Below are 15,030 nucleotides of genomic sequence, written 5' to 3' on the forward strand. Positions count from 1 at the left end.
GAAGAAAAAAAATATGTCTGGTGCAGTGTAACCACTCCATGTTGGCAGTCTTCATATATAGGTAGACAGTACAAACCACAGCATACATTTTTAAATGGCTGTATTCATGACTATGGAAAGATAGTTCAACCCATTATTTTCTGTAGAAGGCATGTGCACCCTTTACTTCATTGCAATGGAAGATAAGAACGGAGAGTATTTCAGTTATCAGAATATGCACATTCTAATACCAAACAGTAGCATCTTACCTGTCAATAAAAAAACCAAAGTGGTCAAAAATTATCTTAAGATATTTTAGAGATAACTAGCATTACCCCTATCCTTATTTGCACATTACTTCTGGGCGAGTCTCCTCACAGTCAGCCTAGATAAGGCAATATGACTTTGCAAATAAAAGCATTTTGCTATCCTTTCTGTCTATAGATATGTATTAGAGATTCCTGACATAAAAATAGCTTCACTTTTGTATTCTTGTCTGTCTGGTCCCCAAGTCAGTGTCATAAAAAACTGAGACTACAATTGCCCCTCTGTAACTAAAGTAGATCAATCGTTTCCTTGATAGATGTGTCATTCTCTTCTAGCCATGTCATTTACCTTCTGATGTCATAATAATGTCTGCCAGTCTAAAACCATACTACTAATCATTCATCATACCTGAAACAGAGAATAAGCATTTACAACTATTACAACTAGTTGCTCAGAAATATATTGTAAATAATTAAATCACAAAGCTTTCTGGGAATTCTTAAGAATTCCTTATAACATCTGGACAGAGACCAACATTCCTAGGTCTAGTGTAGTTTAGGGGCGTAGACTATCTGGATGGAGGAAACTTAACTACAAATGCTCCATCTGAACTGGAAGATATTTGGTGACTTTGGGCAAGCTTCTGTCTCACATACAACCTGATAAAATCAGCATCTACCGTGTTCAGTAACAGTAGATTATGTACTGCTAAGCAATAGCTAAATGACTATCACAATGCTATCATAACTGTCTAGTCGGTTTCCATAGCAGGGTATTACTCCTCCAAAACTGTCACAGCAGTACCAGAATGTGTTAACACTGAGTGTTCTGTTTTCTGATACAGATTTGAAGAGCAATTTCAATATGCCCCAAATGGAGAAAAGAAAATCTGCTGTTTCTTTGTAAGTAACACCAGAACAATAAAGGCTTAAAGGATTATTTTTTAATAACATATTTAGTCCAATACAGATACAAAAATATAAATATGACATAAAATAAGATGCAAAATATATACTTTTCTATACAGACGTCGGCTATGATATGGACTTACAAAATAGCAGTCTCCCCTTTTTCTTTGCTTAAGTCAGTTCAGGCAAGAGCTGGAATGAAATACTGAAGGGAAAAATCCTCATGGAGCAAGATGAGGCAAATCATCTTTTTGCTTACAATATCTGCAAGAAAAAAAGCCCATATTTTAAAGGGTGGCACAAAGCCTAACATGTCAGGTTTAGAAATGGCAATGTGAGATGCAAGATACGCAAACCAATCTGCTCAAGACACTCTGGTCCCGGCACAGCACTACCAACTTCTGTTCCCCACCAGAGGAAAAAAAATCAATGAAACTAAAGCTGTTCCTGGGGCAAGTGGGCCAGTGGAAAAACTGAGATCCCCCTTCTCAAACATGCTGCATTTTAAACTGCTGCCACATGTCCATCTGACACTGCTTGGCAACACACGTGGTCCTTCACATTGAAGTGACTTGCCCGACCCTAAAAATGCTGGCCCAAATAAATTTAAATACAGTGGTGCCTCACAAGACGAATATCGAGGTTTAGGGCCTCGATACTTGACGGAACGCCTACTCCCACCAAGATCTACCTGTATCACTCGATCAAGTCAGGGGGTGAGGCTGAGGAGCCTGATGCCGAGGGAGGCCTGAAAGGAAAAAACAAGAAATCGGGCCTTCTCGGCGGTGGCTCCTCGCCTCTGGAACAACCTGCCCCCAGAGATTCGCGAGGCCCCGACGCTGGGTATCTTTAAGACCCATCTAAAAACATGGATGTTTAAGCAGGCTTTCCCTCCAGATAACACTTAACCTTTTTTCTTTAACTATTTCTGATATATTGCCATCTTGAAGAATCGCTTATTGTTTATGTCTGTTGTTCATTGCTTATTGTATATTGTTGATATTTTTATTTACTATATGTATACGTTATATTTTTGCATGTTTGGAAGCCACCTAGAGTAGTCATTTTGACCAGATAGGCGGGGTATAAAATAAATAAATAAATAAATATAATTCATTCCGCGAGAAGCGATGTCTTGCGAAATGTATTCGTCTTGCGAGGCATCGGCTCCAGGAGGGAGGGGGAGAAACGTCTTGCAAAGCATGGTCATAGAAAAAAAGTCTTGCGAGGCACCATAGAGATTGCAAAAACCAATTGTCTGCGGGCTTTTCATCTTGCAAGGCAATCGTCTTGCGAGGCAGCACTGTATTGCTTTTACAGATAAGATTTGCCATTTCTTTCCAAGAGTTCTACTTTATGAGCTCTTTACACACTACCCTATCCAGCAGTCAATGGCTCACTGAAAAAAAGCTAAAAGGAACACTTACTGCACAGCGCTTTCGTTGGATTCACTTGTTGACCTGCAAGCAACTGAAGAAGTCTCTTTATGTCAATGCGTGCCTCCACCATGCTCTCGGTGTCTCTGTCTTGGGTTGAATTTTGAGAACCTTCCTCTGATACTAAAACTGATAAAGACAGTTCTTTCAGCAAATCAATAGTTCTAGTATATATTATATCTATAATACTCTTAAACTAAAATTGGTGCAAATCATTCTCTAGGAAACAAGTTATGATCAGATAGCGTACACAAATATGTTATATTCTTTAGGATCACAATAAATGTGTGCTCCCATTTAATGTACAGGAATTACAGCTGAAAGGTGGTGACTTAACCCACAATACTAGCAGAATACACCTCCAGTTCCAATAGTTGGTGTTCCAGTGGAGAGATCCAAAATTCTCAGAGATGATTTACACAGAAACCTCCCTCTATAGCAGCCCCTAGACTCTTATCTACTTCCTCCTCTTCTCAGGTACTCTACAGTCATAAGCTGCTGAGAAAATTCAGCTGAGAAGCAGTGGCTGCAGCGGCAACAAGAAGACAATTAGATGTTGCCAGCAACCTTCACAGCCCAGAGCTGAATAAGTAACCAAAAGGCATTGGTATGCACAGGGGTTTGTTTGCAGTGTCTTGTAGAAACTGATCCTACTAATCACATGTTCGTAGAAAGAAAAATCGTCCTTGGATGCTATCCCAAAATGATATATGCAGAACATTCAAGTAATAAGCAACATCAATAGGAAGCCACACTTTTGTTCATTACTTTCACAATGGGGAGGGCTATTATCTTCTGGAAGACCCCCACCTTCTTTGCAGCCTTGGAGTTGCAGTGAGTCTATCGGGCTGGGGATTTATCCCCTCAGGCACTTCAAAAGAACTCAGTAAAGCAGCACAAGAGAGATGAGCCCCTTCCCATTTCCCAAGACTGGAATAAGAACTTGTGGCCAGCTTTACACTGTGCTCCAAGTATCTTAGAAAGACAACAGCATGTATTGCTGTTGTGATTCTGAGGCAGTCAGAGCTGGGGCATGTTTTGAAGTCCCTCTGCTTAACATCCCAGCCTTGTTATCCATCTTAAGAGCTGCAGAGGAGCCTCTTAAAAAGGCCTCCGAGGTTCTCCCAAATGCATGCCAAGTACAGGGGTGATTACTATCCTTCCATGGTGTCCAAGGGTAGACAAAGACTGGAAGTAATCCACAATCTAACTATGTGCTGTAATGAAGTGTGAGGCCAGGAACCTTCCTTGGAGTAGTAAAATCATGGTGGTCCAAATTTCTGGTTGACTACCAACTGTAAATCCCTTGTACGCATGGCAAAATTATAGGGCTGCTCCACCCCTGTTCCATCATAACATCCCTTCCCTTCCCTTTCTTTTCTGCAACATTTCTCTCATGAAATTCCCAGCAACAAGCTATATATCACTTTTCCTATTCTTTTATTGGAAGTTATAATGACAGTTCTTCCATCTATGGTTCTGGGAGAGAAAGAAAAACTATTAAATGCATACTTGACCTAACTTTCTTTCAAAACTATTATTAAAACCTCTAGGACAAAATCCTATTAGTTGCCATTATTTCATTTGTATTTGTTTAAAGGGCAGTACCTATGCACAGAACTCAGAGGTTCTACTCTGATCAGTTAAACTTTCCCATTTACTCAGGTCAGTGAGGAGAGGACTGTAGCCTTAATATTATACTACTACTCCCTTTGCATATATCATGAGAGAACTAAAAATGCTTACCCCATGGAGGATTCCCAAGCTCTTTAAAGTGAGTCGTAACACACACTAAGTCCGTTTCTATTTTCAAGTTCATTTCTCCATTTTTATTTGCTTCTATTACCTATAACAAATGCAAATTAGACACTTGATTTCTGAACTCCTAAAGGTATTCAGCAATTCAAATCTGTCAGAGGAGAATATCAACAGGCATAAAAGTTAGAAGTCTGTCTCTGAAAAAATGTCTAGAGACAGAACTATAGATATATAAAGACAGATGCAGTAGAACAGATAATACAATTAATCATTTGGGCCACAAGGTACAATAAATGGGAATAAATCCTTTAAAAATTATTCATCAGGAGAGCCTACAGTATATGGACAAATGGAACAGAGTTTCAGGAAAAACAAATCAGCTTGACCTTTTCAGAGAAAACTGATTAGCACACATTAATTAGGAAGTGAAGCTTAGACATAAGTATGATCACTAAATAAGCCCTATTAAGACATAAGACATAAGACATAAGAAATTTATTTGTCATTGCGCTCACAAGTGGGTGCAACGAAATGAGGTGCTCTTCCCCAAGGTAAAACTGGACAACACTACAAAAAAAAGTTAAAATATGCACAACTTTCACCATCCAAATATAGATACCCCGTTTTCTCTCAGCAATTAAAATTCCACCAAAAACCTATGGCCCCGCATTTAAACTCAATACTGCACTTGGGTAAAAACTGTTCTTGAATCTGCTTGTCCTTGCTTTCAATACCCTGAATCTCCTTCCTGATGGTAATAGTTTAAAGAGCTGATATCCCAGATGAGAGGAGTCTTTCAGTATGTTAGATATCTTCCTCTTACATCTGTTCTTATACAATTCTTCCAAAGAGAGGAGTGAACAGCCAATGATGTTTTGGGCCGTCTTAATCACCCTTTGAATTGCCCTTTTCTCTGCCACTGTGCAGCTCGTGAACCATACACAGAGACAGTAGGATAATATGCTCTCAATCGAACTCCGATAGAAGGTGATTAACAAACTCTCAGTCAATTGTTGCTTTCTAAGAATCCTTAGAAAATACAACCGTTGTTGTGCCTTCCTGATTAACGTAGCGGTGTTTGCACTCCAAGTCAGGTCATTTGTTATGATAGTCCCAAGAAACTTACATTCAACCACCTGTTCCACACAAACTCCATCTATATACAGTGGCTGAATGTCTGCTCTTTTTTTCCTATAGTCCACTATGAATTCCTTGGTTTTTTGGATGTTAAATAAAAGATTGTTTTTTTTGCACCAGCGGGATAGCTGTAATACCTCATCCCGATACGCAGACTCATCATCCCCAGAGATAAGTCCTACTAGTGTAGTATCGTCTGCAAATTTGATAATCCTATTACTGGGATGGTTATTGGTGCAATCCGATGAATAAAGGGACAGGAGCTGAGAAAGTTCTTGGCAGCTTTAACTCTGCTGCATGCAGACTAATCTGCATCACTGAAATATGTATTTTAAGGAAAAAGGAAGACAGAACTGGGATTCAAACTGGACAGGCTGGAACACAACCAAAACCTACACACTGAGATTCAATTGAGAAAAATATAACACAGAGCAATAATAACAAAGTTTAAGAAGAGGGAGAACTGATTTGACAGTAGAACATGTAAAAAGGAACAAGGTGCCTAGGATGCAATCCTAATATGAGCCCATAACTGCTACAAAAGCTATGGAGTGTTTGGCTATATTAACAGAAGAAGAGTGTTTTTAAGTCATGGAAAATAGTTCTGTTTAACAATCAAAGGGGCTGCCTCATGAGACAGTAGGATGTTCTTTGTTAGAGATATATAAACAGAGGCTGGATCGTTATCTCTCAGGGACCATGTAATTGCATCCTGCACTGAAGAAGAGAGGTGGACTAGATCACTGGTTCTTAACCTTGGGTTACTCAGGAGTTTTGGACTGCAACTCCCAGAAGCCTTCACCACCTGCTGTCCTGACTGGGGCTTCTGGGAGTTGCAGTTCAAAAGCATCCGAGTAACAAAGGTTAAGAACCACTGGACTAGATGACCTTCAAGATATCTTCCAACTCTATGATTCTGAACTGTATGGAATGACTTTTTAAAAATTAAATAATGGAAATTTTATCTACTTTAGCCCAGAGATACAGAATAAGCAAGCAAAAACTAACCCCAAGAGATACAGATAATTTTTTGCCCATCCATAAAACTAAATTATGGGTATAGCAACTTACTATAGAATTGCTGAGGTTTTTCATTCTCTCCACAACACTCTTCATGGTCTTCATTACAGGTAAAAAAATGCTGACCTAAAAACAGAGGATTGGCTGCACTGAAAAATGTGTCTATGAATCATATCTTCCTAACATCTCTCAGGCTTTTTCTTCTGGCACCCCTTTTAAAGCATAGAAAAGCAAATTCAAGCTCTTGGAAGCCTTCAGGAATAGTGATTCACCTTTTAAATATGTCACAGGGTTTTCCTGCACCAACACCTTCAAATGCATTTTTTTTCAGAACGGGAAATAGATGTTTAGGCACTGCTTCTTTCATTTACCGCATTTTTGGTGATCTGTACGCCCCCTGGAATGTCCTGGGCAGTATTTGGCCTATAAGCTCACCACTGTTGCCCAAAGGAGTATTCTGTTCCATTATTGTGTTGCCCTTGCAGATAACTGGACTGCAGGCCATTAAAGTTTATGCCAAATAAAATTTGTTAGTCTTTAAGGTGCCTAAAGACCTCCTTGCAGGTTTTTGCTGTAACTGCCTATTACGCCTAGTCCACTGAGAAATCCATGTAGAGTAGAACCTTCTGTTCATGAAAGCAAGTTGTTTTTTCCATATTGCAGTTTTATCTACAGTATATATTTTTAAAAATTAAGTTATTCATCTTAGTGACAGATATAATTTTTCATAATAAATATAACTTCCACAGGTTTAGTCCTGTTATATAAGCAAATTGCTGGAACCAAAATAGGCCAAGTTCAAATTTAGTTTATTAATAGCTCCATGTATCCATATGGAGTTCAAAAGATTTACAGTGGTGCCCCGCATAGCAATGATAATCTGTTCCGGATAAATTGTCGATATCCGGATTCGCCGCTATGTGGGGGGGGGGGACCCATAGGAACGCATTAAACTCCGTTTAATGTGTTCCTATAGGGGAAAAACTCACTGCTATGCGGAGAATCCTCCATCCGGCTGCCATTTTCGCTGCCCGATAAGCGAGGGCAGGGTGCGAAAACGCTGCGGGCGGCCATTTTCTGCACCCGGCGGCCATTTTGGAACCGCCGATCAGCTATTTTCTAAACATCGCAATGCGAAGATCGGTAAGCGAAACACTTACCGATCATCGCAATGCGATGTTTTGCCACCTAAAACATCGCAATGCGATCGCATTAGCGATCGCAAAAAACGCGTCGCTATGCAGATTCGTCAAACGGTGCGCTCGTTAAGTGAGGCACCACTGTACCTTTGATTTAGTAAAGGGTAAATAAATTCCAACAGATGGCAATATGCTAATTTTAAAAGATCAATACAGTGAATGAAGTGTTTGACTATATTAAAATAACCTGCTCAGAAATTTATTTTGGGAAATATTATGGGAAGTAGAATGCAAAAACAAAGCAATGGCAGCAGAAAAAATGTGTGAGTGATAAGCAACTTAAATTCTCAGCATGCAAACCCTTCACAGTAACTAACATTGTACATAATAACAATAATCTTAAGTAGAAAAATTATCTTTACTTACAGTTATGATCTTTAAATACAGTCAAAAATATAAACGGGAGGGGGGAACTGCAGTGGGAGACTCAGTCCACCATGCAGCTACATGGTTGGAGGTCATGAACAGAGAATTACATATCAGCTTTGGTTGGAAATCAGAAAAGAAAAGAGAGCAAACAAACAGAAGCAAAGCAAACAAGGAGAGAGGAGAAGCAAGCTTTAGGCAAGAAAAAGAGCTTTGCTAATTGGTTAATGGCAGATAGTCACCTTAGTTTGTGAAAGCTCCCTCCTCCCACTGAAACCCAGAGTTAGGTTGCATGCAAGAATGTTATTTTCTCCAACAGAATCAGTGATGTTGAACAGCCCTAATGTAATAAACTCAATATAGTTAAAAGCATTATACATTTTGTATAACATATTTGCAGTATGTTGATAAAATGAATAGAGTAATTTCTAAATATGTATTTTATTGAATATTAACTAATAAAAGACATCTCTGTCCAGAATCCTATTGCAGATTTATATCTGCATAAGAGAAACCACAAAAGTCTTGACAGCAAATTACTGCTCAATAATGAGGTGCCTGCTGCATCTCTGGGTGTATGTGTGACTAATGAGAAGCAATTTGCAGGAAAATATATGCAATGTCTCTTATGAAAATATAAACTGACAATTGGATTCTGCCCTTTGTCTTGCTTATTGTTAGGACAAAGGTATGGTTGTGCTTAGAAAAAGGAGATAGCAAATTGAACTACTGAAAATGTAGATACGACAAGGGAGTGAATAGTAGTTGGTTTTTAAATATAACTTTAAAAATGTAAAAAATAGGAAGTTATCTCATCAGGCTTCTGAATACTATAAATGGGCATGTGTAGGTGACACATTGACTAAACTACTAAAAAAATCAAATAACCAGCAGGCTTTTCTGGATCAAGTCCATTTCTTCAAGCCATGCACTGATATGCTGTGGATAATGCAGAAAAATTATAAATGAGAGACCTAATCAAACAGAAGCATTGATGTTTCAAAAGAAAGCTATATGCGGGTGACGGGGGGGGCATGAAAACTACCCGGGAATTCTTTGTTTGAGTAGTTTGGGAGTGACATCCAACCAACAGCTGTCTAGGGTGTAGTTTGAAAAACACACCTCCAATGCAGCCTGTTTTTTTGCTGTTTTTAAAAAAACTTACCTCTAAGAAGCACAACCACCCACCACAATTTTTGGGACTCTCATTTATAATTTTCTGCATTATATCAGTACATGGTCTGGAAAAGTGGACTTGACCCACAAAAGCTTGCTGATTGTTTAATTTTTTAATAAAGGTATCACCTACTCCTGCATTTGCATTGTGTAAAGACGTAACGCCCACATGGCTTTCTTTGTTTCTGGATGTTGCTGCTGTTGTTGTTTTTTATTTTTGGAGGGAGACTATAAATGGGCAGATGTGCACAAGGTAAAATATAGTAAATGAAGAACAAATCTGCAAATTTGCACTGCAGTTTTCAAAATCCAAAGTGTAAAAACAATCATGTTGTTCTAACAACCATCATTGTTACAAAAATGGTAAATTAATAAGGGTAACTCTAAAGTCACCATCACTATTATTATAAAAACAAGAAAAAAAGTTGCAGGTGAAACCTACAGTACAAGCTAGATTGTAATATAAGCATAGAGTACTATTTGCTTCTGTTGCCCAAAGACATTTAACCTAAAACAACTTAAAGCATTTTAATCTTGTCAAATTTAAAAGTGTCTTACATCAAACTCTGGCACATTAGGCTCTATGAAGTCATTCCAAAGCTTTCTTGGGATAACACCTACAGGAATGTCATGAGTTACAATGCGACTACTGCTAGATAAAGAAGGCTAGAGGTGAAGAAAGAGTACATAAACATATATGAGAGAAATATATTATTATTATTATTATTATTATTATTATTATTATTATTATTATTATTATTATTATTATAAGATTAACACTGCAACTCTATATGCATTTACCTTGGCATGAGGCCAGTAATACTTGCTTCTAGTTAGGTATATGTAGGGCTGCCTTGTAAGAACGAAAAAAATCCTGATTTTCAGTGTAATAACAGTGCTTGTACATGCAGATCATCCCAATGTATATGTCATGTACAAAAAACTGTTGTTTCAGCCCCTTATGCCACTATTTTTGTCTAGATGTTCTGACCTTCCTTTATCACTGGCTCCAGTTTGTCAGGGCACCATTCAAGATTCCAGGAGCTAAACCTTATGTTACTCCCAATTAGAACAGACTCACTTAAATCAGTGAGACTTATGAGACTTTTAAGTGGCATAGTGCTAAATTGTTTTGCCATTCAATTAATTCAGTGCTGGATTACAAGGGACCTAAAAAAACCCTGAAAACCTCTTGTCTTCTCCTCCATGAGGGAATGGGAGAACTTTAAATTTGTTGATAAGTGGGATCCTTTCAACATGCATGTTAGATTGAAAGCGAAATGAAAGGAAAACAATTCACTTTAGTTCAGTTCTAGTGATCATACATGCTGGCATTGTGTGGAGTGATCCTAAGCACACTTTTTTAAAAAAAGGAAATAGTGAACAAGCTTTATTGCTTAAAACCACAAGTCATCACAATAGATCAGGACAACATAAAAGATACAAGGCACTGACATCACATGTTCACATATAAATACAATCAGGATTATATGTGTGTATAAAGTAACACAGTCCTTCCTTAAGAATTTCAATATGTGGTATGCATCTTCTTTGACCAAACTCTGGGATGCAGTGGAAGACAGGAGGGCCTGGCATACTCTGGTCCATGGGGTCACAAAAGAGTCAGACACGACTTAATGACTAAACAACAACATGCACCTTCTTTGCTGCCTAAGCACATTTTGTAATTTAATAAGTAGCGGTTACATCACCACCCATAAGCAGGATACATGATTGAGACAAGGGTGGTGTATCGTATAGATCCAAGAATACCAGCAGGAAATTGGCTTCTAGGATGTCCATATGAAGGGCAACTTAATAAAAAATGAAAAACGTCTTTGATCTATCCCGATTCACAAATACAGAATCTCTGGTGAAATGGGACATTGTATCTCCCCACCAAAATGGCTGACAGCATATACTGAGTGCAGAGCCATTAATGATTTTCTTAAAGGGGATGCAATTAGAGTGATAGAATATTTCTCTAAACCAAATGATGTTTTGTATACCAAGGAGAATAGGACAACAGTGAGATGGCACTCCAGCCACTTAAGAGTAAAAACAGATTTTCTTAACTGACTAGCTGCTTAACCCAATAGAGACAAGGATGGGCAATGACTCTATAGCAATCCTATAGCTCTGTAAAATGGGTCTAGCTGGGTTTACCCAGGATTCTTGGGATGGATGCACTGTTTGGGAAGGTGAGAATTGTTCATACAGGCCAATTTCAGAGAGTGCACAGCAAGTACAATGTTCTTCTGCTGGTGCTTTAAAAAGAATTATCTCTGGGATACTCTGGGGAAAGCAAATATGAAGAGATTGGTGGAAATCCCTTTGCAAGTAACTAGTTAGGAGAATGTAAAAAGTATGTGCTTGAAAATAATGTTAGTGGTAGAATGGCTGGGTAAGGACATACTTCCACCAAATGAGACCAAAGAGTCATCATCATGGTTGTTGTGGGTTTTTTGGGCTCTTTGGCCGTGTTCTGAAGAACACGGCCAAAGAGCTCAAAAAACCCACAACAACCATTAGATTCCGACCGTGAAAGCCTTCGCGAATACAGTCATTATCATCATCTTTATAGGCATAAAAACATACAGCAAACAGCAGTCCTCAGATAGATAGGGGATATATACCCCGTATGAAACAGATCAAAAAGCCTCAATGCAAGCAAAATATAGCAGTACATAGTTTAGTTTCAAGGTAACACCTAGCCATTGTCCCTAACCTGTAACCTATACAGAAAGGAATAATTGTATCACCTATAGAGAGGTGGGTTTGTTAAAAACTGAGTTCTACCATATTTTCCTGAAAATAAGACAGGGTCTTTTATTAATTTTTGCTCCATAAATGTATTAGGGCTTATTTTCAGAGAATGTTTTAATTTGTTTTCATGTATAACAATCTACATTTATTCAAATACAGTCATGCCATCTTCTTCTGGTTGCTGCACAATGGTAGAAGGTGCGGTTTCACTTAAATGGGGCTTACTTTTTGGGGTAAAGGGCTTATATTACGAGCATCCTGAAAAATTGTACTACGGCTTATTTTCAGGTTAGGTCTTATTTTTTGGGAGACAGGGTATGCCGCTGCATTAATAAACTAATAAATTTGGCCATCTGTCTGGTGTAGGTTTTATTCATGCCTAACAGAAGGTGTGTACAAGACTGTCTCCTCCACCCATCCAGTAAAACTAACAAGGACAGATTCCAGGTTTGAAAAGCGGATGTCACTGAACATTCCACATTAGAAAAGTATTATCCCCTTTTCACATAGGTTCTTCATTCAGATGAACACTCTAAGAATTCAGCTCTATGGTGTTTGTCACATGTTGTTCTGGAAAGCACCTTAAATATCATTCCGCTTACAGAACCCATAAAATTCTAGGTAACATGGAACTAGCTGAGAAGCACACATTTGAACTGTGATGCAAAGCTTCCATCTTAGAAACAGACCGTTTAGGCTTAAGTCATTTTCTAACAACTGTTACCAAGATCACAAAGGCAAGACAAAGGCTGAAAAATTTGTACAAACAGTGCTTTATGGACTGGATAGTACATCCCACTCTACCCAACTTGTCCTAGAAAATGGTTCAGTAAATATAGAGACCCATTCTCAAAGATGAGATATTTAGGAATGCCAGGAGAGGGAAAAGTGGGCTTCATTTTACTGTAAATGTTCCAGATGTTGTACTGGGCAGCAAAACAACTTTAGAGAAATAGTTTATTATCACCTAAAAAAGGGTATTTTCCACTAAAACAGAACAGAACTTTCTGACAAGATTGACTTGAGAGGATCAAAGAACTAAGTGATTCTAGTAGACTGGTTGTGTGCCAGCTCATCTTAAAAATTTTCACTTGCTGTTGGAACTCAGTTTAAATCTAATTAAGCTGTTGGACATAAAAGTTTTACATTTAGAAAAGATTTAGAAGCTGTTACTTATCCTACTTAGGATATATTTCTACTCACCAGTTCCACAGCTACAGTGAGGCAGGGACATTGTTTATTAGTCAACTTGATTTTCACAGCCTTGGCATTCTGTGCCGTTTTTAAAGCTCTAGAAAGGTTTTCAGGTGTTACCTCAAGGTAAATTTCATTGTTTTCTGCAGCTACTCCTTCCATCTGAAACTCATCAAAGAAGTTTTCCTGAAATAACAAAAAAGAAGCTAACCTTTGTAGTCCATGAGCAAAATGAAAGAGAAAAGTTAGGTAATATCTTTATGAGGCCACCAAAATATTTTTTAAAAAGAAAGGGAGACAATTATGCTTAAAAGTCTTTCAGAATTCTGCCTTGGACTTAACACTGCAAAATGTGGGAGAGCAGGAATAGGGAACAGCAGAATTCTCTCTTTTCCTACTTGTTCTCACCTGCTTGAGTTCACACCACATGCTGACACCTCCATTTGCCACTTTGTCACTGAGTATGAAATAAAGTTTGTCAACTGTGAGGCGCAGAATACAGGTCTTGGCTAGTTTGGCAACTGTGTTTATCACACCTGCAGAGACAGAATTTTACATTGGTACCTCCTACAGTACTATCTCAGAAAAAAAGTAAACTTTTATGTACAGTCAAACAGATTGAAACAACAACAACCCAGAATTCGATTATCAAATGTTTATGTATCCACTGGTAAAGCCAGGAACATTTTGTTTGAAGAGCAAGTAGTATGAAATTGTTGTTGTTAAGTCATGTCCAACTATTCCTGACCTCATGGACCAGAGCACGCCAGGCCATCGTGTCTTCCACTGCCTCCTAGAGTTTGGTGAAATTCATGTTGGTATGAAATTACCCCACTAACAGTGCTATGGACATTCCCACTTTCTCTCTGTTAATACTGTATTAGTTTGGGGCAAATTCACCACCACCACTGTGGAACAGTTGTTATTCATTTAATGCTAAGAGACCCTCCTCCTGCACACTCAGCCTGGAGAGGAGACCCATATAACTCATTTGCCTTTTGCAAGAACCAGAAACGTCCCTCAAGGACCAGATTCAGTCCACACGGGCAGGCTCCTGAGGTGGCAGAGCGGACAATTGCCATCCCGTGAGACGGGGCGTGGCGGGCGAGGAAGAGCCCGCCATCTGTGAAGGCTCTTCCCATGGACAAGGCAAACCAAGGAAAAGCGGCCACCTGCCTTTCACAAATCACTCTTGCCTTTCCGGGGGAGCCAGAACGAGTGCCTTCTCTGCTCCTCTTCAGGCGTTGCCCGCCCGCTCGCCCCCCAAAGTAGCGATTCAACACGAAAGCCTTCCCTTCCCTCCACCGGGAGCAACGAGGACTGCCGGTCTTTTAAGTGTTTGCAGACCCCCCGAGGCTGCCGCTAAGGTGGGGGACGTTAACGGCCTGCTGTGCACCATTTGCTCCCCGTCCCGCCCCCTCTGGAGTCTCTCCCAGACTCACGAGTGAACTGGTTGAGGCACCCGATATCCACGATCTTGGCTCTGAACCGCATGACGGACGTTGCTCCGGCGCCAAAAACCACGGCGCCCGCTCGCCCTCGCTCGCTCCAAAAGACCCGCCAACCCGAGAGGCAGGAAACGGAGAAGAGTTGCCCCCCCCCCGTCCCCTCAAGCCTGGTGTCCCTTCCAGAATCGATGGGAACGCCTCCCTGTGCGAGTCCGGCGCATTCCTCAAAAGGAGGCGTCCCGCTTCAGCGCGGCCTCGGAGCCCAGCACTCCTACCGCCTGTTCGCTCCACAGTAAAGGCCCTCAGCAGCCACGCAACCGACTCGTCTTTGCAGCTCTTCCTTGAAGTTACTGTATCTAGAAACGACGGCGATCCT

At 39.7% G+C, this 15,030-nt stretch overlaps 1 protein-coding gene across 4 annotated transcripts; it reads right to left on the reverse strand.

Moving 5' to 3' along the window:
• Nucleotides 1-1,174: 1,174 nt before the first annotated feature.
• Nucleotides 1,175-14,830, reverse strand: HUS1 (HUS1 checkpoint clamp component). 4 transcript variants are annotated; one of them, XM_073003867.2, is made up of 8 exons: nucleotides 14,649-14,829; nucleotides 13,615-13,742; nucleotides 13,327-13,392; nucleotides 9,805-9,912; nucleotides 6,557-6,631; nucleotides 4,337-4,436; nucleotides 2,582-2,719; nucleotides 1,175-1,418 (listed from the first exon to the last, which is right to left on the reverse strand). In XM_073003867.2, the coding sequence occupies exons 1-8, from the start codon at nucleotides 14,698-14,700 to the stop codon at nucleotides 1,336-1,338; spliced, it is 750 nt and encodes a 249-aa protein (XP_072859968.2). In that variant the 5' UTR covers nucleotides 14,701-14,829; the 3' UTR covers nucleotides 1,175-1,335. The 4 variants fall into 4 exon arrangements, with proteins under 4 accessions (XP_072859968.2, XP_020666894.3, XP_020666895.3 ...); XM_020811235.3 differs by having other exon boundaries at nucleotides 13,216-13,392; nucleotides 14,649-14,828; XM_020811236.3 differs by lacking the exon at nucleotides 6,557-6,631 and having other exon boundaries at nucleotides 13,216-13,392; nucleotides 14,649-14,830.
• Nucleotides 14,831-15,030: the final 200 nt, after the last annotated feature.

This window comes from Pogona vitticeps, chromosome 6 (assembly GCF_051106095.1).
Source record: "Pogona vitticeps strain Pit_001003342236 chromosome 6, PviZW2.1, whole genome shotgun sequence".
NCBI lineage: Eukaryota > Metazoa > Chordata > Lepidosauria > Squamata > Agamidae > Pogona > Pogona vitticeps.